General features: G+C 39.6%; 1 protein-coding gene across 2 annotated transcripts in view; it reads right to left on the bottom strand.

Annotated features, from left to right (window-relative positions):
• ELP2 (elongator acetyltransferase complex subunit 2) overlaps positions 1–23,931 on the bottom strand; it is a 43,770-nt gene extending 19,839 nt beyond the window's left edge. The window contains exons 1-13 of one of the 2 annotated variants that reach the window (XM_078435300.2): positions 23,630–23,931; positions 20,972–21,050; positions 18,704–18,774; positions 14,673–14,829; positions 14,331–14,408; positions 11,852–11,916; positions 11,012–11,078; positions 10,391–10,531; positions 9,210–9,305; positions 7,679–7,779; positions 7,350–7,481; positions 3,687–3,836; positions 1,475–1,663 (exon numbers count right to left, since the gene is read on the bottom strand). In XM_078435300.2, coding sequence (XP_078291426.1) covers positions 1,475–1,663; positions 3,687–3,836; positions 7,350–7,481; positions 7,679–7,779; positions 9,210–9,305; positions 10,391–10,531; positions 11,012–11,078; positions 11,852–11,916; positions 14,331–14,408; positions 14,673–14,829; positions 18,704–18,774; positions 20,972–21,050; positions 23,630–23,767 — 1,464 coding nt within the window. In that variant the 5' untranslated portion in view covers positions 23,768–23,931. The remainder of the gene's footprint in view (positions 1–1,474; positions 1,664–3,686; positions 3,837–7,349; positions 7,482–7,678; positions 7,780–9,209; positions 9,306–10,390; positions 10,532–11,011; positions 11,079–11,851; positions 11,917–14,330; positions 14,409–14,672; positions 14,830–18,703; positions 18,775–20,971; positions 21,051–23,629) is intronic. The other variant, XM_060613633.3, reaches the window with a different exon arrangement.
• Positions 23,932–24,250: the final 319 nt, after the last annotated feature.

The following is a 24,250-nucleotide window of genomic DNA, read 5'->3' as shown; positions in this document are numbered from 1 at the left end:
AGCTTAGGACACAGAACTGATTGTCTACCTGGGACTAAGGCTCTCATGGAGCCCTAAAACCACATTTCAATCCCTAGAACTAAGAGATCCTGAAACTAACTGCCCTCCCACCCTGTGGCACTGCATTATAATCCCAATCAAGACTTCCCTTTTGATCTCATTCCCATTGTTTATTATGGTTAGAAAGAAGCAGAACAGAACCTTAACCCCTCTTCACATAATCAAGAATGCCTGTGTCATGGGGTGCTCAGTCTACACTCTAGTTGGAAATTTTATTTCAAATGACACTTTCTTCTCCAGTCTTATCCGGACTAGTGCTAGTTGCCCTGTCCTCAGAGTCTCCAGGCTCAAATGTATCCTGCTCTCTCTTCACCCCTAAGTACTTTTCATCACTGTCTTTGTTTAGGGACCTACAACAGCATCCCATAGTCTAAATTGTGCCTGCCTCCCAAGGTCCTCCAGCATTTGACTTTCTCCCATTCTCTCCATTTCTCTGGATATACTACTCTTCATTTGAATAGCCAGAGCCACCCTACTGCGTGCGTGTGTGTGTTCTCTCTCTCCTCCCTTTTCCCTATCAAGTGTACCTACCTACCCTTTTCAATCTCAGAACCAAATTTGTGACCAAACTTTAAGAACCATAGGATGGTACACTTCTATGTAACACAACTATTTTCCTAATTTCCCTTCCTTCAAAAGTAGTTACTTTATAATTTTTATAACTTATGTATGTATTAATTTTAAGAGAAACAAAGAGAGAGAGAAATAGAGAGTATGCACACATGACAGAGGGGGAGAAGGGCTGAAGGAGAGAGAGAATCCCAAGCAAGCTCCATGCTCAACATGCAGCCTGACGCAGGGCTAGATCTCACGACCTTGGGATCATGACCTGAACCACAGCAGGAGGTGGACTCCCAACCTAATGCCCAAGTGCCCCATAACTTATGTATTTTTATCAGTAGCTCAAATCTTCTGTAAAGAGTATAAACATAAAAAAAATTTACCCTTTCAAAACCCAAATAAGGTCCCATTAAACATTTTCTCATTAGTACAGTAACCTCTTCCTTCTATGAATATTTTACTTTAGCCACCAAAAAATCCTTGGTCTTATGTAATAAGTGCAAGCACTTCAGTTCTACTGTTCCCTACCTCTAACCACAGTTAGAGGCAATCTCCCTGAAAATATGACCTATCACATATTGTTTTAAGTACCAATCACAGTGATGATACGTGGTATTCCTGCCTTGATTTAACACTTTAATTCTTCACAGTGTCTTAGACAACTTTTTAAAGAAATTTCTGGTTTAAACATTTAAATTATTGCATGCCACAGTGTGCAAGTTTGTCAAGACAATAATAAATCCGATCTGACTTCCTTTCTACCCATAATCTCCATTTACAGGTTTAAGCAAATATTTTTTAAATGAAGTCAATGGATTTAGCTCCACATAACTAAATTCAGAGGAATACTCACATTACAAAGCACAAGATTCAGTGACTGGCCTGTAATGGCACAAAAATTTTCCACAAAATTCTGAGGTGCAGAAAATACTCGAAGAACTTTCTCATCTGCTCCAGACACAAACTGAAACCGACTAATCATTGCCAAACATTTCAGGTCATACCCATGTATCTGAGGCCTGGCAATTTCATGCCAAGTAACCTGCATATTAAAATAGGATAAATAAAAATGACCATTTCAAAAATCAAATTCTTTTCAACAAGCAAAATGTCAGATGCAAAATCATTTATCATGCATGGAAATAGGACAACAAAGCAGATTCATCTGTGTTGTATTTACCAATAATTCAATCCTTTTTGTTACAGATGCAAAATACTTTATCATGCATGGAAATAGGACAACAAAGCAGATTCATCTGTGTTGTATTTACCAATAATTCAATCCTTTTTGTTACTGAGTAGGATTCTCTTGTATGGAGACATATACATATATATACGTGTGTGTGTGTGTGTGTGTGTGTATACATACACATATATATACAAATATATATACATACACACACACACACATATATATATACACACACACACACACACACACACACACATATATAAGCTTACTGATCCATTTACATACTGATAGATATTCAGGTTGTTTCCAGCTTGTCTTTCATTGAGAAAGCAGTTGTGAACATTTATGTACAGGTCTTTGCATGGACATGGGCTGCTACTTTTCTTGGGTTAATACTACCTATAGGTAGAATGGCTGGATGATATAATAGATGCATATTTACATTTTTAAGAAACTGCCAAACTATTTTCCCAAGAGGATATGCACTTTACAATCCCACCAGCAGTGTACGAGAGTGCCAGCTGTCTGCTCCCTCATCAACACTCGGTATTGTCTTTTACTTTAATCATTCTGATAGGTGAATGTGTGATGGTATCTCACTGCAGCTTTACCTTGCGTTTCCCTAATGACTAATGGTGTTGAGACTCTTTTCCTCTCCTTATTTCCTTATATCTTTTTTGGAGAAACATCTGTTCAAATCTTTTGCCCTTTTGGTTTTTTTAAACTGGACTATTATCCTAGTACTGACTTCTGAGATATTCTTCATACATATACACTCTAGATATAAATCCTTCACCAGAGATGTGCTTGGTAAATACTTTCTCCCAGTTGTGACTGGACTTCTCATTTTCCTGGCAGTATCTTTCAAGGAGCAGAAATTTTACATTTTAGTCAAGTCTGATTTATCCATTTTTTAATTTTTAATTTTTTTTTAATTTATTTTGAGGCAGGGGGGTGGTGGTGGGCAGAGACGGAGAGAGAATCCCAAGTAGGCTCTGTGCTGTTAGTGCAGAGACCAATGTGGGGCTTGTACTCAGAAACCATGGGATCATGACCTGATAGGTGCCCCTATCTATTTTTTAAATAGATGATTAATAAACAACAGCTGAGCTATATGGGTAACAAGTCACAAAGAGCCACAGAAAACCAGTGAAAATCATTTGCCTTGTTTTTTAATTGACTCAACTCTATTAATTTGAACCTCCCACCGCTACCGAAGTAGTAATGTCAGTGGCAGTTTTCACTCGTTTCTGTGGACTAACCAACCCACAGGCAGTTCCATGAATTTTTGTCAGGAACTGAAGCTGAGTACACAGACTTCCTCTACGACATAGCACAGGTCAATGGCTTGTCAGTGGTAAAGTTCTGTTGCGACTTTTTGAGCTCAAGGCCAAGACTGAAAAGTTACTCAACAAAAACTGCCTATAAGCACTAGTATCTAATACTATATGACTTTAGAAATTAGCTTTTGCTACAGACTTGGCAGTGTTTTATGAATTAAACCTAAAATTACAAGGGATAACTGAACTTTTATGTAGAACTGAAGTAAACACATTTTGAAAACAACTAACATTTAAATTGTCTCAACTGGCAAGAGTACACATATGTTTAAGTTTCTAAGAAAATACCAAACTGCCCTCTTGCCTGGCTGTTAGCATTCTGCGCCCCTACCGGCAACACAGGAAGTCTGCAGGCGCTCTGCACCCTTCCCACCGCTCCTCACCGTCAGTACCGTCTACTTCAGCTGAGGGTATACAGTGCATGGCGGCATGGTTTTAACTTGCGCTTCCGCAGGGGCTAACAATGTTGCCCCACTTTTCATGTGCTCATGGAGGTTTTTTAATGTAGATCAGTCAAAAAGGAAGTCACTTACCTGTGATTGGTCTTTTCTCTTCCATGGAGCAAAAAGTCGAGTTGTTTGGTCAGTACCAACAGTGATGATAAACTCTCCTTCCGGATCCCACATCAGGTCTTGGACACCATCAAAGTGCCCTGAGATAACAATCTCTGGAGTCCACTCTCTCTGCAATGAAAGTACTGTGACACATCCAAATAATCAAAGATCAGCACTACTCAGAATGCCCTCAGGGCTAATGATGAAAAAGACTGATGCCCCCAGGCATGTGAAAAGCTTTAAAAAAAAAAAAAAAAGATGGGATCTTAAAATAGTAGGATCCTAAAATAAAAGGACGGGTTTTCCAATCAAGCATATGAGAACTTGAACATTCAAATCTGTGCTATATTCCTTTAAAGCAGTAACCCACGGAAATTTCCCTCCATTCATCATTTACTGAATGCTTCCTAGAAGTCAGACACTACTTAACTTTTCTCTGCCTCAAAGAACTCTTCCGTAGGAAAGTTACCAAGCTTGTATGGCTGTTATGAGAATAAAATGAATTTATATTTGTAAAGCACTCATAACAATGCTGGCACATACTAGGTATTATGCGAGTATTTTTCTATTAAACTACATAATAAAGAGTATTACGTAAAACTGGTAGATTCTGACGGCTTTATTAAACAAAAGGAGCTGCAGGTATAGAGAACACAGTCCAAATCAAACCTAGCTGGCCACCTCCAGAGGGAACCTGTACCAGCAACCATGTGAACAGTGACAATGAAATACACAAAATGTCGTTGGTCCACACAGAATCACAAGTAGTGGTAAAATGTGATCTTTAGAGGAAAAATTAAATTTGTATCAATAAAACGTCATTCAAAGACAAGTATGCTGAATACAGTGATTAAGCTAAGCTATATTATTTTCTGGTCAAAAAAATAAAAAGGTTGTGACTAAGAAATGCTATTAATTTCTTTTGTGATGAAAAAATTGATTCTATGGTAAGCACCAATGGCAGTTTCCAAAAAGTTTTGAAAGAAAGGCAGCACCTTTGGACTATCAGTACAGTTTTCCACTAGAACAGTCCTAAAGGACAGTGTTTCTTCTTAAAATCAGCCCTGATTGTCACAAATGTGCCACTCTGGAGGCTGTGGATGTGTGGGGGCAGAGGGTATATAGGAACTCTGTAATTTCTGTTCAGTTTTTCTGTGAACCTAAAACTTCTTAAAAAAAATAATAAAGTCTCTTAAAAAAAAAGTCACCTTAGTAAGGGGCTAATATAAATTTGAAGTCAAATTATAAGCACAAGTAAATTTCCTTGAATTCTGTCTCGCGGTTTGAGTTTCTTTTTACTCATCTGATGCTTTTTTTTCTACGAAGCCCCTCAAAAACTAAAGCTGAATATGACTCAGAGGAGCTCCAAGAACAAATTTTATCCTAAAAAATATCCTCTTTAACAGTGCCTTAGCTCATTTCATAGTAGAAACAATCTTTTTGTTGTGTGTGTGTGTGTGTGTTTATGTGTGTGTGTGTGTGTGTGTACAGTTGGCACACAATGTTAACATTAGTTTCAGGTGTACCACACAGTGATTCAACATGTCTATACATTATGCTACGCTCACTGCTGCTGTAGCTACCATCTGTCACCACACAACACTATTGCAATACCCACTGACCATATTCCCTACTCTGTATCTTTCATTCCCGTGACTTACCCATTCCACAGCTGGAAGCCTGTACCTCCCACTCCCCTTCACCTACTTGGCCAACCCCCGTCCCCTTTCCCCTTCAGCAAAACATCAGTGTGTTCTCTGTATTTACAGGTCTGATTCCATACTTGTAGAAAGTCTTCGAAGGTCAACTCCAAATGGAAGATATAAGGGAAAGAGTAAATCACTCCATGCACTGAGAAAGCCTCACAGATGACACAACTATTACAAAGCCCACCAACTAAAGTTTATGCAAACCCATGAATTTTTACTTTTTAAAGGAAGCCATCAGATGGACATTCAGAATCTGCTGACTCACATTTCACTCAATGCTCTTATTTCTTTCATTTATTTACTTAACGTATTCACACAGTAACCTCTAGGTGCCAGACCCGTTCTACATACTATACAAATATTAACTCATTGAAGCATCATAGAAACCCCAGAGTAGGTGATATTTCTATTCACGTTTTACATTTTCTATTTACCCTCCTCAGGAGGAACCTGAGACAGAGGTTAGGCAAAGACCTCAAGGGCACACAGCCAGTAAGTGCTGGGGTCTGGGCCTGAAGCCAGACTGTCCAGCTCCAAAGTCTGTGCTCTTAGCCACTTTTCCTGCAATTTCATTTCCCCAAACTCAAAGAAGTGGATCAGAAGCAAATTAGAAAGTTAAGAGATGGGGCATCTGGGTGGCTCAGTCGGTTAAGCATCCAACTTTGGCTCAGGTCATGACCTCACGGTTCGTGGGTTCGAGCCCCGCATCAGGCTCTGTGCTGACAGCTCAGAGCCTGGAGCCTGTTTCAGGTTCTGTGTCTCCCTCTCTCTCTGCCCCTCCCCCACTCGCGCTCTGTCTCCCTGTCTCAAAAATAAATAAACATTAAAAAAAATTTTTAAAAAAAGAAAGAGAAGGAATAATACTGAAAGGCAGCTAGATGACTAAAGGAAAATTCCCTCTTTGAGAAGAAACTAACAATTATAAAAAAGATGTAAAATAGCCCAGTATTTATAGGACCATTTAAAATTACACCCATCAACAACTTGAGAGCATTAATATATTCCTTCACAAAATAACAGGTGGTCCTATTGCCCTTTTGTCAGTCATTCATCCAGTAATTGTCTATGGAGTACTTCGCTGCCCAAGAAAAGACCAAATTATGTTATCTTGTTTAAGAAGACAGGGATGTTACATGGGGCACCTGGGTGGCTCAGTCGGTTAAACGTCCAACTTCAGCTCAGGTTATGGTCTCATGGTCTGTGAGTTCGAGCCCCATGTCAGGCTCTGTGCTGACAGCTCAGAGCCCGGAGGCTGCTTTGGATTCTGTGTCTCTCTCTCTCTCCGCCCCTCTCCCACTCACACTCTCTCAAAAATAAATAAATGTTAAAAAAAAAAAAAATTTTTTTAAAGACGACAGAATGTTACACATTATAGGAAATATTCTCATCAAAAAATTTATAGAGCTTAAAGGCAGAGCCTAAAATTTATACAGCTTGGGCACCTGGGTGGCTCAGTTAGTTAAACCTCCGACTTCAGCTCAGGTCATGATCTCAGTTTGTGGGTTCAGATGCTACATCAGGCTCTCTGTTAGTAGCTCAGAGACTAGAGCCTGCTTCAGGTTCTGTGCCTCCCTCTCTCTCTGCCCCTTCCTTGCTAGCTCACTCTCTCTCTCAAAAATAAATAAATGCTAAAAAAAAAAAATTTATACAGCTTAAAGTTCACTTACATAGAAAACTGACCTATGTGCAAATTTCAAAACCCCAACGATACTGAACAAATGAATACTTTTCCTCTTAGGAAAGCATAAGTTTCTCACTTAGTGTAACTACAGTATAACGTCTACAAGAAGAAGTGAATAAGAAAGACGTCATTTGAACTTAAACACCCCAACTATGTTTCTGGCAGAGTATAGGAAGTACCTAACACTGTTTACCTAAGTTTCATTTCACTCTATGTGAGAACAAATGCTTTATTTAAAAATGCTTTTCTTACTGGGTTAGCCGTATTCTGTTTCCAAAGGTGCAATGCTCCATGGAAAGCATGAGCAATGATCATGGAGCCATCTTCATTGAACTGGCAATCATAAAATCCCAGAGTATTTCCACCTATTTCACCTACTCGAACCTATGCAATAGAAAATAAGTGGTAATCAAGAGTCCACAATTCTCACAGTAGAAATCAGATTCCAGAGATTCTTATGTTCTCACTTACTTAACACATAGAAAGAGTGAACACTTCTGCAGCTCTAGGAACAAAGACTTGGGGGCTAAATATCATTTATTAAACCCAATTTTCTGTTCCGTAAATATTCACATTTTTACCTGTTCCAGCCAAACTCCAGACTCTTCATCTGGAGCCCAGAGAATCATGGTTTTATCCATTGAGGCGGACAACAATCTCATTGGCTGCTGCAGAAGACCATCTAAAGAAAAAAACTAATGCCTTTAGGTGATCAACAAGCATTGTTTGTAGATTACCAGAAAAACACAATACCGTTACTGTAAGAACATTCACTTGTAGCAATAGCAACATTTTAGAAACACAACAGAGGTTTACGTTAGAACAGATAAACGAGGTGTGGTACATTTAGACAATGGATTATACTTCAATAAAAATAAATAAATTAGAGCTACATGAATCAACACGAGTACAACTCTAAAACACGTTAAGCTAAAAAGCCAAGATGTAAGAGAATACATATCGCTATCAAGTTTTAACAACTGTAAAGCAATACTGTTTGTGGCTACAGAAATGTATAGTAGAAGTATAAAAACACTCGTGGGAATGATATGCAGTGAATTCAGCCTTGTAGTTGTCCTAAGGGAAGAATGGAGGGGAAAGAGTTCGGGAAAGAATACACAGGGGGTCCCCCAATACCAATAATATCTACTTTTTTTTAATTGCAGCAAAAATATGACAATATTAATAACAGTTGGACGGCAGTTACTTGAGTATTCATTAATGATAGTCTCTATTCTTGCCTCGGTGAGGGGGTCAGGGGAAGATTATGAGGCCTGTGCCTCATTCAGCTGTACAATACAGCACCAGCTTCAGCAAGCAACCATCACTCCACAAAGACAGGTTAAGGGCCAAAGAAAGAGAGAGAAAGAGTCTTGTTTGTTCATAAATGATGTGGCTCAGTATTACCAACTTCCTATTTCCAGGGGGAAAAGTTCCAGATTAGTTGGCTTAAAAGTCAGTTTCTCTTGGGGCACCTGGGTGGCTCAGTCGGTTAAACGTCCAACTTCAGCTCAGGGCTTGATCTCACGGGCTGTGAGTTCGAGCCCCGCGTCGGGCTCTGTGCTGACAGCTCAGAGCCTGGAGCCTGCTTCGGGTTCTGTGTCTCCCTCTCTCTCTGCCCCTCCCCTGCTCATGCTCTGACTCTCTCTGTCTCAAAAATAAATAAAAACATTAAAAAAAAAGTCAGTTTTTCTTAAACGCCATGAAGACTAGATGAAAGCATTTAAAGAGCAAGTGAAAAGGGACATGGTGGCTTCAGCATCACAACAGGAATCACACTTTTCCCACTTAGGAGTGTAAGTTTCAATGGGATTGAATGTCCAGGAGAACCTAACTGTAGTATTATATTGTGCCAACTTAAAAATATCTTATATATGAGATTTTTAGGTTTGTTTTGTTCTTTTTCCAAGATTTTAAGTAAACTCTATACTCAATGCGGGGCCCAAACTTACAACCCCGAGATGAAGAGTTGCACACTCTACTGACTGAGCCAGCCAGTTAGCGAGCACTTGGTCACACTAAAAACACTTGCTCCACTGCATTTGGTCAGCTTAAAATTCTACATGTGTGATTCAACTGAAATGACAAGTATGTAGTATGTTTTCTTCCTACCTTTGTAGAATGAAGGCTGCCAGTGAACTGCATTTACCCAGTTTTCATGACCAGCCAGCACAGTCTCTAGAGTAACTGCAAATGCCATTTTAATACCTGCAACAAAAAGAATGACATATTCTTCCTGAAAGCTCTTCTAAAAAGAATTTCCATTACCAACAAAGTTGTACAACTATGTACTCCCTTTCCAAAAGTCGGAACAGAAACATGATTTAGAGTCAATAATTCAACAAAAAATGAATTTCATTGACTTCACTCACTGTTCAAAATTACAAGAGAAAAAGTTCTAAAATTGCATAAATTTTTCTCTAGTCGTAAGTACATATTAAGGAGTATGTCCAATTTTAAAACTTTTCTGGGATAGCTGCTGTTATACTGCAATGAAAAAGGAAAAACAGACACGTCAGCCTCCTGGCTATCCTCAGTCATTATCAGCATATAATAGCCTAAAATACCATTTTAAAAAAACTTACGAAAAATGCAGAAATAAAGGAGGTCAAATCAGTACTGTGACCTTTCAAAGTCATTAATAAAAATGTTAACAAAATTTCATATTTGGGAACAGCCAGCTACTCATGACATGCTGGTTAAGGATTTCTAGGTTTTCCCCATAAAACCACGTACCAAAATCTCAACTCTAAAGGGCTTCAAAACCAAGAAGAGTAATAACAAAGGAGAGTACTCCTAGGTGAACAACACTATAATTTAGTTGAACACTTAAAAATATTTCCTTCAAATACAACATCCCAACAGGATCTGCCATGCAGGGGTACTGCTCTGATTACCACCCAATAAGAAAATCAGATTACACATCCCACTCAAATGTAGGGCTCTGGCTCGTCTTCTCTCATCCGGTAAAGGTACAGATAACTTACTTTATTCTTTTAGATCTTCCGATGCTAAACGAAAAATTTGGCATCTTATAATTTATAATTTGAGAAAATAGTAAACATTTTCAGCAATTTCTAAAAATCTTACAAAGGTGGTTTAGAAGAAAAGTAAGTTTCATATACAAAAAATAACTTATCCTTAAAAAAATTGTTTTTAAAAATGCACAGTATCCGTTTCACGTAGGTATCTGATACTTTTGAAAAACTAACCTTCACCTAGGTGTGTTGTGTTAATAATATTATGAATGAGTCAGGAAACTGTTAACATCAAATATTTTCATTATTACTCACCTTCATTTTCTATCGTAAAAGTATTTTCCTTCAGCTTTATATTATCATCATCCTGAGTTTCTAAAGATGTTGATTTTACATACAGCCTCCATATTCGTATCAGGCAATCTTGTGAGCAGCTCGCCAGGAAAAGATCTCTACCTAATAAAACAACAAATTTTATTATTTTTTTAAACATTATATCTTAAATTTATGTGTAAGACTTTCTCCTCCACAATATGCAGATCTTTAAACTTCCTGAAAAAATTAGACTTTGCCTCCCAGCCCTTTATTCACTTGACCTATATTCTTTTTCAGTAACATTGGCAAATATACATACAATACTAACAAATGGTTATGACATGTGTTCTTATACAGTCTACAAAATTCTACAAAGAACTCTTCAAGAATGTCTACGTGTGTAATAGTCAGCTAGTGTCCGCTTTAAAACATCAACTGCTTTCATCCTCTGCCACCCCAATTGATAGTTAACAAAAGGGGTAAGTATCCTCTTTTCTAAAAGGGACAACAGAAAAATGTTACATACAAAGAAAATTTTAAATGAAAACACAACAGGCTGCTTTCCAGGAAGTTCCACACACTTGCCCCATCATATGAACTTCAGCAGGATTTCATACTGACCAAAGGTTGCCCATTCCACGCCTCTTATCCAATCCTCATGTCCACAGAGAAAAAGCACTTTCTGAAACTAGTAAGATAACAAAAATCATCAGACTTGATGTAAGAATTTAAATTTTCATGTATATCAGTGATTTCATTTGGGGTCACAGCCAGTCCTGATGCACTTTTTTTTTGTGTTTTAAATTGGCAATACTATCTGATCAGACATAAGGTAGAGCTCTCATTTGGGAATGAAAAAATCTCATAGTCATCTAACTTATCTAACGGAGCAATGCTGAGTACGTAATATCTATAAATAGATAAATACTCTAAATTTTTACAGGATAAAATGACACGTATTATTCTGTAGAAAAAAGTCGGGTGGTCGGACATTCACAACCATTTTAAACTTTACTATAGAAGGTAAAGAAAGAAGTATCTCTACTATTGACGTTTTAAGTGACCCAACCCCTTTTCTGGAACTTCTCTCCTCTAATGTCTCAATATCTAGGTAAGCTCAGAAAGACAAACACTACCAGCTGTATTTCACCATAGATATAATTTATTTAGAATTTACCAAAAAAAAAATTTATAAACCACCACCACAGCATCTTCCTCCTGTCCTTCCACCATCTAATGATCCGTTTCCACCTAACAACTCTGGACCAGGTGGCCAAGGCAGCACTTACTTGTGTTCAAAGAGAGTGGAAAACCATCTAAAAGAGGACTTTCAAAAAAGATTCTCATACCGGATTTAGTTTAGTAGAACATCCCTAAAATTTATCATCTGGAACTAGGCTGCATTAAAATGTGTAATTAAGCAGAACGTAATTCCAGTATCTTAATAAAATCATTAATTACCTGGTCATTTTGTTGAACGAATAAGTGAATTTTGCAGTCATCATCACCACATGCTAATATTGGTACTGGGAGGATAAAAAGAGGCTTTACTGTAAATATTCCATCACATGTTATGATTATCACCTATCATGGATTCTAAGAACTTGGTAAAGAATCCAGACTTCTATTTCCCACACCCTGCACAAACAAACTGAAAGTGCTCAATAAATGTCTGTAGTAATAAAATGAATAATCTCAAATGTTCTATTAGTTACTTGGTGCCTGGGTGGCTCAGTTGGTTGAGCATCAGACTCTTGATTTCAACTCAGGTCATGATCTCACAGTTTGTGAGATCAAGCCCTGTGTTGGACTCTGCACTGACAGCACAGAGCCTGCTTGGAATTCACTCTCCCCCTCTCTCTCTGCCCCTCCCCTGCGCTGTCTCTCAAAACAAATAAAAAAAAAAAAAACCAAACAGCTACTCAGCAAAGAATCACTGCTAATTAGCTGCAAGTCCTTTCCTCCATTCTGTGTCATTTACGATAGAAGCAGCAGTGAAAAGAGAAACACAAAAAGCAAGTTGGCAGCATTTCACCATGTCAACCAGAAGATTAATATGAAAAGTTGCTGGTCCAACACAGCCAGAAAATGTACGAGCGATGTAGGAGTCCAGCATCATGGCTACTGCACAAAGATTTAAGGGTTTGTTACTTCAAGGACCTTACACTTTGAGAATTCAACAGTAAAACAAAATTCATGATGCAAGTAGTGAACAAAATAAAAGCGCATATAATTACTTCATAATTGAAAGTTGCTAAGAGAATAGATCTTAAAAGTTCTCATCACAAGGAAAAAAATTCTGTACCTATGGATGGTGAGGAATGTTCACCAGACTTACTGTGGTGATTTCACAATATATATAAATATCAAATCCTTACATTGTATACTTAAAACTAATACGTGTCAATTATACCTCAATTTTTTAAAAAAAGAGCAGGTAATTAAATACATGGTTAAAATGTTATGAAAGGTAGGACTATAAAAAAATTCACGTTACCAAAGGACAGCAGATAAAATTAGGAGTCTTTTTCTAAATTTGTTTTTCAAAGATTTTCTCACTTTAAATCAGGTAAAAACAAAAAAACAAAAAAAAACCCCAGGGGCACCTGGGTGGCTTAGTCGGCATGGGGCTTGCTGCTGTCAGCACTTCGGATTCTCTGTCCCCCTCACTCATCACCCCTCCCATGCTGAATGGCAGCTCTCTCAAACAAACAAACAAACATCAAAAAACAAAACAAAACACAAAAACAAAAACTCCAATCACTTGGCCTCACTGTGGATGGGAAGAAACTAAATTCTCTGCTATGAAGCCAGAATGTGGGAGTTCCTCCTCCCGGGGAGCCCTTGCACAAAGTTCATCACATCGTAATATGGAGTTGCAGTTGCGGTTGCAGAGGGCAAGGGAGGCTGGTGGCCTCTCTCCACCAGGTATGTCCTCCAGACAACTGAGGCGGCAGAGACAGACTGAACCACATTGGCCAACAACTCTGTGGAGGACAATCAAAGGTACGTACAGATGGGTTTCATAGCAAAAGGGAAGTTTTTCTGTTGGGAGATTCTAAGTGATCTTGGGCCAATGGTCATTATGCAGGATGTGAAGAGGCTCTCATCTTCAGAGGAATGTTCACAGGGTTCATCTTTAGTATTTTTTTTCAACTTATGCCAGATCTCAGCCTTCAAAGAGTTCATTTTCCCAAATTAGATCTATAGATGTTGATAACATACACGATAAATAGCATCAATCCCAAGTACATATTAGGTCTCTTAAATTTTCAACAGCTATCAAAATTCTTACAACTTCTCTTAATTTTATGTTCTATACACAAATCATTTGAAGACTGAAAACAAAAGTACGCTTCTGGGTAGCTTCTGGGTAACGTAGCATAAGGAACACAGTAGTGGAATCACTATGTCGTACACCTTAAACTAATGTAACATTGTGTCAACTATACTTCCATTCTTTTTTTTTTTTAATTTTTTTTTTTTTAACCTTTATTTATTTTTGAAAGAGAGAGAGACAGAGCATGAACAGGGAGGGGCAGAGAGAGAGGGAGACACAGAATCGGAAGCAGGCTCCAGGCTCTGAGCCATCAGCCCAGAGCCTGACGCGGGGCTCAAACTCACGGACCGCAAGATTGTGACCTGAGCCGAAGTCGGACACTTAACCGACTGAGCCACCCAGGCGCCCCTATACTTCCATTCTTTTAAAAGGTCTATTTTCCATGTTTCAACTTATCTAGATACAATATTAAAACCTAACGTGTCTGGTTGTAGGGAGATACAAAAATATATTGCTGTTTTTCGTGGTGTTTTGGGATTTTTAGGTAGGGTCTACACATGGGGCTCGAACTCACAACTCAGAGATCAAGAGTGACATGCTCTACTGAGCCAGCCAGGCACCTATACTGCTGTTTTAACGTATACTCAGCAGGATACTCACCATCAGTATTAGGCAAATAAGACAAGCAGAGAGCCAGAGTGAATCCATTTCCAAAGTTCAAGGTCTGAAGGCATGTTACTAAGAAATAAAAAACACCATGAACAACTAACACTGAGCTTATCCACCTAGAAAGGTTGGGCAGCATCGTCAACAGCCCTGGGTGCAACAGGGGATGAGAGAAGTCAATCCTGAGACCCAATGACCATGTGGACGTAAATGGTCAATTTTTAACAACGTTACAGAGAATAAAAGGACTTCAAAGACTGAAAGAAATTGACATGTATGTTCTTTCGTCACTTGACAATTACTATTTCATTTGTATTATAATTTCTCTAAACCTACCTTCTGAACCGTTTTTAGACCAGACTCGAACAGTAGAATCAGAAGCTGCAGACACCATCAGTGTACGGAATGCAACGCCTGACGCCCTCTTCTGGTAAAGAGCATGCACTGCATTAACAGGTCCTTCGTGGCCTTGGAGATGGACTGCTTTTAAAAGCTACATCAGAAAGAATTGACAAAAACACGGCGATAAAAAAGGAATTAACAGTTTTACCTTTACTGAATTAAAATCACAGAATTAAAAGTACTGTTAAACTACCTGACCCAGAAATACATCCTCTAGAGTTGAAGAGAAAGTAAACTTCAGAGAAGTTGGTCTGACTGCAGTAAGGACACTTAAAGTGTGCATACCCTTTGACACAGCAATCTCACATCTAAGAATCTACTCTGAGATGCTAACCACACTAGTGTAACAAATAGTAACAAACGAATGCAGAAAAAGATTCATCACACAATCTTTATCCTAGTGAAAAATTGCAATCAACCTAAAATTTTTAAGAGGAACTGATTAAATGATTGTAGATACACACTGTAGTCAACAAAAAGGATAACATGGAAAGACAACCACAACATTGATATTTTTTGAAGACTAGAGCCAGCTTTGTGGAATGTTTCTCTTTCGGATCAGTCTGATATTTCCTCATGAATAGATTCATGATATACATTTTGACAGTACTATCCATGTGCATCCCATCAGGAAGCACATGATATCACTCTGTGCCAATATTAGTGAAGTTAAGCTTGGTATCCTAGTAAAGGTAGTGTCTGCCTTGTTTTTTCACTGCGAAGGTAAAAATTTTTTCATAATGTTATGTAAGATTATACTTTGGAACTTGGTACTTCTCCATCAAACTTTAACCAAATATTTTTAGCATACACTCATGATACTTGCCTGAATCAAGTACAGCTGGAAAATGAAAAAAAAAAAAAAAATGGCAAACAGAACTAAGAAACTCCATTTGTTTATCATCTAAATGCTTGCCATGCAAGATTATGCCCTGTGGTATCATTTCTGTTATTTTAGGTGTATTTTTTAGAGTTCAAAATGTGTGAGATTCCATCATATCCTTTGAGAAGTATCTTCTATAATTTGCTATCTCCCAAAATATTGGGGTCCCTTAAATGTTTCAATTGTTTTCCCAATTAAGCTGAACTCTGCCATTCAAGAAAATAATTATGTATAAGGTTCTGTACACTAACTTCCTGCAGCCATTAACTTTTGGCTTCTTGGAAAACTCATTTTAAAAAACTCAAGTACAATATAATCTCTTGTATGTATAATTATACACACGAAATAGAGAACTACAACAATGTTCATTAGAATGTTAACTCTGTTGAGGTTCTGTACTTAGTTTGTTTTCCTTCTTCATGCTTTTCTGTAAAATTTCTTCACATGTGTCTATATCATTACTCCCCCCAAATTTAAATCTCTTGAAAATACTCATTTTACATTTTTAAGCAGGGGTGTATGTCAACCATCAGAGAATTTTAAAAACTCAAAAGAAACCTCTCAAGTTTGTCACCTTGTTAAAAAAACAATGCTCACTCTTCAAAGACAAACCTCTCATTCTACCAGCTTAGAATTATTTCCTTTTATCAGAAGTCAAGGTGTGTTGAACACCTGCATACATGGAAATGCATATGGAAAGGAGCCTGTAAGGCTCTAAGGTTTCCATGTGTGGCCCCTTCCTCTAAATCCTCTTATTCCCTTTAACCCCCTTTTCTGCCTTTCACCCTCCTGCCTTCCTCCCTGTCTGGCCTCACATTTTCTCCTCTGGCTCCTCCCGAAGTTTGCTGCCACCAGATACTTGCTCAGTCTGTGATCCTCTATTGACAGAAGCGTGGGGCAGCAATGAGGAAAGAGTTTTTCAAGTCTCACCTCAAGATCTCAAAATCAAGTGTTCAAATCACTCACTCCCTCTGGATTCCTCTACCAAGATCAGTCCAAACAGGAGTTAAGTTTGCTACACCTCCCTTTGCTCTCATTCACGTCTAGGTACTTCCAAAATCCCCACCTCCACACCTGCCCTCTCCTTCTGAGGACAAATATGGATGCCAGGCCAGCAATTCAAGTGAAATGTCTACAAGTAAATTCCACATCTTTCCTCCAGTTTCCCTATCTTACTTTGTAGAAGCACCTTTCTCCCAAGACCTGGAAACAGAATCCCACTATTTTTATTACTTACTCCCCTAACACCAGCTCCCACTCCTTTAGTAACTAACTAGTCAATGTCAAAATCATTTTGCCTTCAAAAACACCCCACATCGCTTTCTTCCTATTTTTTCCTACTCTGATATGGCACATTGCTGTCAGATTAATCTTCTTCTGTTATTCATACTCTTCTGCTTAGAAATCATCAAGGACTTCCTAGTGCCTGCTAATAAAGAACAAACTCTTAAAGCTGGTATCTACATTTCCACATGATCTTCCCCTACCGTACTTCTCTAGTAGTACTGCCTACAATGAATTATCAAGAAACATGTCCAGAACTATGTCATTCAGTTACAAGGAATGCTAAGAAACTTAAAAGGGGAAAAAAAAGTTAAGACTTGAAAGAAGTTTGGGAAATGGTACTTAAAGATACTCGTGTTGGTCCATGTCAGAACTTTGCAGAGCCCTCACTATACTCACGGTGCACTGGGACTCTCTAAAGGATGTATAGAATATAGTGTTTCCCAACCTTGATTGGCCATAGATTCCTTTTTTCACTTAACTTCTTGAGAGGAATACCTCCCTGAACAAACTTTTTTAGAAAGCCCTGTCCTAAAGCTTAGGCTTGGGTTAAGACTGGATACTGCTGAACAGGTGGTCTTCTTTATCAACTGAGCTTTTTCATTCATGCCAGGAATTTCCTACCAGGAATTCTAGACCCTTAAATTCCTCCCAAGGAGGGGCACCTGGGTGGCCCAGTCGGTTGGGTGTCCGACTTTGGCTCAGGTCATGACCTCATGGCTCATGAGTTCAAGCCCCATGTTGGGCTCTGTGCCGACAGCTCAGAGCCTGGAGCCTGCTTCTGATTCTGTGTCTCCCTCTCTCTGTCTCTGCCCCTCCCCTGCTCACACTTTGTCTCTTTCTCCTTCAAAAATAAACAAACACTAGGGGCACCTGGGTGGCTCAGTAGGTTAAGCACCCAACTTCACTCAGGTCATGATCTCACAGTTTGTGGACTAGAAACCCACATCAGGCTCTGTGCTGACAGCTCAGAGCCTGGAGTCTGCTTCGGATTTTATGTCTCCCTCTCTCTGACCCTCACCCACTCACGTTCTGTCTCTCTCTCTCTCAAAAATAAATAAACATTAAAAAAAAATTTTTTTTAAGAAATAAAATAAAAATAAACATTAAAAAAAATTTTTTTTTAATTCCTCCCAAGGAAACCACCTGATACTTTGAGACCCAATTCAAAGACCACCTCTTAAAACTCTACTAAACTCACAGCACCACGGTTGTGGTACAGCAAGCTAGAGCACATTATCTATGGAGCTACCCTTGTTCTTTAACTCTTCAAGTAGATTTTGCCTTCAAAACCATGTACATGAATCATGAATAGGATTCTGCCTCATCTACATCTACCGCATGACAGATGTTCAAATGTCTAACACGCTTTTAATCTTTGCTTACAACTAGAAACAACCTAGTGTCCATCAATAGAAATCCGTCCATACTCAGCACTGCATATTATAACATCACTCAGAATTATGTAAATCTATATCCACATGGTAACAGCTGTCCTGTGAAGAAGGCAGTACTAACTTATGCTATCAGTGAAGACAGAACAAATAGCCCCTGTGTGTGCAGTGTGAAAACTATTACAAAAGGATGAGAAATTCACAGAAATTAATGACAGCATGTGAATATGAGAGCAAATATCAGAAGGAAGGGTACAGGGCACGTGAAGTATAGAAGATACAGGACCTGGATTACTGATAAGAATAAAGCAACTTCATAAAAGAATACAGTAGAAAGGACAAAAAGACCTGAAAATAAAAGCAGATAAAGGTCTTTTCTTATAACTATAAACATGTCCACCCACCTGATTATTCTTTATTTCCCAGTGAATCACTTGATTATCAGATCCTCCAGAAAGTAATTCAGTAGAAGGAGCTGAAAAAAGTTAAATCTCCATAAATATTTTTATTTTTTCCCCAGCTGTCTTGAAAACTCTCAAGGCTATAGAAAAGATATAAGAAAACTCATATACCCTTATCTAGACTCACCAACTATTAACATTTTGCCACATTTGCCTAACATCTCACTTTCTCTATACACGCATACATAGATCCCTTTATTTTAACAAACCATTTAAAAATAAGTTGCAGACATCAGGACCTCTGACTTTCCAACACTTTATTATATGTAACCTAAGAATTAGAACATTTCCGTACATACCACAGGACAATTAACATATTCAAAAGTTTTAATTGTTGATTGATACAGTATCATCATGTAACACACAGTCCATATTTAAATTACCCTGAATTGTCCCAGTAACGTCTTTTATAACTTTTATAAATTATGAACCTAAGGACCACAAATTGCATATTTAGTTGCCATATCTTTTTAATATTCTTTAACCTAGAATAGTTTCCCAGTCCCCTTTTTTTGGGACAATGACAGTCCCAGCCAGTTGTTTTGCAAATGTCCCTCAATTTGGATATACCTGGTTGTTTCAACATGTAAGATGCACGCTAAATACTTTCAGCAGGAATGACCTATGTGAGACATTTACAGTCAACTGCTATCAAGTATATGACATATTTTTGAAATAAGACAAATATTTCAGAGTAGCTCTTTTAAACACTTCTTGTGGATAACAGAAGAATAAGGAGTAACAACCAAAAAGGGAGAAATAATCAAATATAATTTTCCACTTATGTTTCTTCTGGTCTGTGTGCTAGATATTTAGGGGAAGCAACAGGGGGATTGTCTGAAGAACTTTAGATGCATAGTCAGAAGTCCGAGGTTCATGTCCAAACCCTACTGCCAGCCAGCTGTGATCCTGGGGCTTTAATTTCTTCATGGATCACAGACACTAAGCCAATTATTTAACTACATGATTTTGAGAATTACTATAAGGTCCCTAAAAGTAATGTGTTAAAAATCAGACATTTAAAAAATATGAAATGGGGCAGCTGGGTGGCTTAGTCGGTTAAGCATCCAACTCCAGCTCAGATCATGATCTCATGGTTCATGAGTTTGAGCCTTGTATTGGGCTCTCTGCTGTCAGCACAGAGCCCTCTTCGGATCCTCTGTCCCCCTCTCTCTCTGCCCCTCCGTGTTCTCTCTCTCACAAAATAAACATTAAAAAAATGAAAATAAAAATATGAAAGGTTTTTTTGTTGTTGTTAAGTAGGCTCACACCCAACATGGGTCTTAAACTCATGACCCTGAGATCCAGTCACATGCTCTACAAACCAAGCCAGATGGGTTCTCCCAAAATTATGAAATGATATTATTAACATTTTATATATCACTAATACTTGGGTTAGAAAAAATATCTTAATTATCCAGTGGTAGAGCCCTAATGTTAGGAAATCAAACATAATAGTTACAGATTACATTGAAACACAAGCAATTCATTTTATATAACCTCACTTTTAAAGATAAAATATACAAGCCCAAATTAACATTTTATAATAAATTCCTATACTGAAATTCAAGTAATCTTTGATGTCACTTGGTGGCAATTAATATAATTACAATTGTGCTTTAATATCTGCACCAACAGCCACTCTTTCTACTATTTAATGGTTTTTATTGACCTAACATGACTAATACTGCATTACCAATTGAAGTAAGTGGCTTATTAACCTTTTTATCTTTTTATGTTTATTTTTGAGAGAGGCAGACAGAGCATGAGCAGGGCAGGGACAGAGAGAGAGAGAGGGAGATACAGAATCAGAAGCAGGCTACAGGCTCTAAGCTGTCAGCAAAGACGCGGGGCTCAAACCCTCAGACCGCAAGATCATGAGCTGAGCCAGAGTCGGACCCTCAACTGACTGAGCCACCCAAGTGCCCCTAAACTTTTTTTTTAATGTCACAGATAAAATCATAGCAAAGTCATACTTATTCAGCAAATTCTGTATTTGTGCATGGCTCAGAATGCTCTCAATAAGTGTTTATGGAATAGAAAATAAAATCATTTCAGAGTCCATAAGAATACCACAGTAGGTATATATGACATTTCAGCAAATTCCAAAGGATTTTGGAAGCACCATCGAAAAGCAATTCTTTTTAGAAAAATGACTAACCATACTTATCGGAAAACAACTGAAAGTACCTTTAAGAGATGAATACTTACAACCATCTTGTTTACAAATCCACTGTACGCAATTGACCCGAGCAGTGTGACCATTCAGGTTGGTGATGACAACCCTTTCCTTTACAAAAGAAAACACCAGTTAGTAAATTACAAATTATCCTACAGAGGAATTAATAAAGTAATAAAAGTCAGATGTCAATGGTTTTGATGCTAATAAAAAGTTCAGGATTATTTCAAACAGAATCACTTACCTTAATTCATAAACTCTAAACCATAGCTTAAACTATCCGTTCACTCTAATGTGTGCCTGCCTTTGTCACCACTCCGTATTCTGGATGTTCCTTGTTCTCAGCACACTGAGCTCTCAGGTCTTTATCTGCTAGCTCCTCCTGACCACCTTGGTCCTTCTCTACTGGGGAGTCTGTCTGGATACCCCAGGCTAACTCTTTCTTGTGCTCCCACAGGTCTCAGGGCCTACTGCTACCATGCTTGTACCAATCTCGGGGTTTTACTGACCAAAAAAACCCCCTCGATAGAGAAATTCATGATTATTGGAGTCAAATTCATGGCTCTCTTTACATGCCATGGCTGATCAGATGTTGGGTCATCAGCCTTAAAGAAACAAAGTCACCAGGCCACAACTAAGGTCTTCAGACATGGGATCCCTTCAAGGGGTACAGTCAAGTTCCCAGCAGCCGCTCAGACTGTGCTTTCAGTAACATCCCTCCACACTTGGCCTTTATTTTACTTCACACACTGAAGATATTAACTCTGTGACTACAGTGCCTTCCTCTTTAGGGCCACTTTCCCTATTTACTATGAACAGCACAAGCTTCCTATCTGCTTAAATGCCAACTGAAATTCAGATGTGAATGTGCAAAAACTGGTATATTTCACACATAAGTTATTTGAGGCTGTGAAACAATTTATAGTATCTCACTGTCTCTCTCACTAGATTAAGAATTCCTTGATGGGCAGGAATTATTACCCATTATCTTTGTGTCATCACCACCCAGTCCAGGACTAGCACAGAGGGTCCTCAAAAATCTGCTGAGTATCACACCAAAACTTTACTTTAGCATTTGACATGCTCTTATTCCTATATTTAATTTAGAGCCCAAACAACAGATATTTAACAAAGTACTTTTTAGGCCCAACATACTTCTTTCTTGGTAAGTTAAAATCCCCTAACATGGCCACAAGGCTATCATTAAAAGTAAAAATGCGAAGGAAGACACGGGCACAAATACATTAAGTGGCTGCAGAAAAACTGCCCTCTACAGCTGAGTCAGTCCTTGGTTGACTGTCTCAGTAAAGTTTTCCTTGGTTTTCCATGTTTTCTCCTGCCAGTTATGAACGCATGGCAGGGCATGGCGGAGCGCCTGGGTGGTTCAGCCGTTTAAACTCTTGGTTTCAGCTGAGGTCATGATCTCATGGTGAGTTTGAGCCCTAAGTTGGGGCTCTGCACTGACAACTCTGAGCCTGCTTAGGATTCTCTCTCTTGCTCTCTGCCCCTCCCCTACCACCTACGCGCACGTGCATGCTCTCTCAAAAATAAACATTAAAAAAAAAAAAGAATGCATGGCAACAATAGGAAACAAAGAGGCAGGAAGCCAGCTCAAGATACAGAAAATACAACTATTTCATATATAAATCTGAATGTGAAAAGATTATGAGAATGAGATGTTTAATCAAATAAAGCAGTACAATAAGAAATACATAGAGCTATCTCCTGCATTGCATTTTCATTTCTAGCACTCTACTTTTTACACTGAGGCTCCTTTTGAGAAGCGATACTAATTGTATCCTCCAAAATCAGACAGTGGGAATGGAGTCATAATAACTCTGGTAAGACTGCAAAAACTAGTCACTTGGAAAGTTTGGTTATGGGCGCCTGCGTAGCTTAGTCGATTGAGCTCTGGACTCCCGAGATTGAGCGCCGGACTCTTGATTTCCGGTCAGCTCAAGATCTCACAGTTGGTGAGACAGAGCTTGTTGTTGGGCTCCGCGGGCTGACAGCACCGAACCTGCTAGGGATTCTCTCTCTCCTTCTCCCTCTGACACTCCCCCTGCATGCGTTCTCTCTCTCAAAATAAACAAACGTTTTAAAGGGGGAGAAAAAAAAGCCTGGTTAAAGCACCAAGAAAACAATTAACTGACTTGGTAAAGTTCCAAGAATATGTACTTCCTGCCCTAGAACCACTGCTTAGGATTCCTAATCCCTTTGACATTTACCCCACCGGCGCCTTCTTTAAAATATCTACTCCCTAAGTCAAAATACAAGTAATATTTCTTTGAAACCCAATACAAGCTTGTTAAGTAAATCTGAAGGAAATACAGAAGTGAGGTACCACCTGTGATAATGGCTTTCATCCATACCTAAATTGCGAATCTTTTAAAACCCGAACTCATTAACAGTACGGCCGTTCCCACGGAAGGTTTCAGAAACGGCTGTCATTCATGTGGGGAGTTACATGGGACAGGTGGGGGGCTACGTGAGACTAACAGGCTACTGGCAGTACACGGTGACCCCAGGCTGCCGCGGCGTGCGAGACGAGTCCCGCACGCCCCAAGGCGACCCCTCGCCCACACACCTTATCTGCCGCTCTGCAGGAGCGTCTACAGTCTGGCCGCAGCGCACCCAGAGGATTCCGACCCCGAAGAACGTGGAAACAGGCGTCCAGCCACTTCTCTTACCTGAGGGTCATAGAGCACCACGGAACAGGATGTGCCGAAGGCCAAAAGTCCTCCGGGCCCGGAGTTCCAGCTCAGGGCTCCCCGCACCCGGTTTGGGCAGCAAAACACGTGAGTTACCTCCAGCACGGGCGCTACCATGTTGCTGGCTGGGCCGCGGCGGAGGCCTGGACGCGCACTTCCGCCCTCGGAGCGGAACTACCCGCGTGGTGGCCTTTCCTGCTGGCGTTATCCACACCGCTTTTCAGAGGCGTCCGAGGGCGGGGCGGAGGCGGCCACGCCCACGCCGGGCCCGCCCACTCTCCTGGCGCGAGCGGTCTTTAGTGTCTGGGCACAGCTAGCTACCGGCACTCTGTGCTGGACCGTGGCCCGGCGCCCGAGCACGGGCTGCGTCGCAGGAACGAAGACCCGCGTGGAGTAGCTCAGGGTCCTCCACAAAGACCCGGGGCTCGTGTGCCGCGAGAGCGTCAGGAACGTCCCGCTGCCCCTCACGGCCAGGCTCCCAGCAGCGGACGGAAGCTGGCTGGGGGAACTCAAGAGCGAATCTCGGGCCTCAGAGCGACGCAGGGCCGGGGAGAGGCTGGACGAAAGGGCTCCTAACTGGTGCCGGCTCTCACAGCCTGC

The sequence above is a fragment of the Panthera onca genome, chromosome D3 (assembly GCF_046562875.1).
Source record: "Panthera onca isolate mPanOnc1 chromosome D3, mPanOnc1 haplotype 2, whole genome shotgun sequence".
Taxonomy (NCBI): domain Eukaryota; kingdom Metazoa; phylum Chordata; class Mammalia; order Carnivora; family Felidae; genus Panthera; species Panthera onca.
The sequence above is the reverse complement of the archived record's forward strand: the minus strand, read 5'-3'. Positions and strand labels throughout refer to the sequence as shown.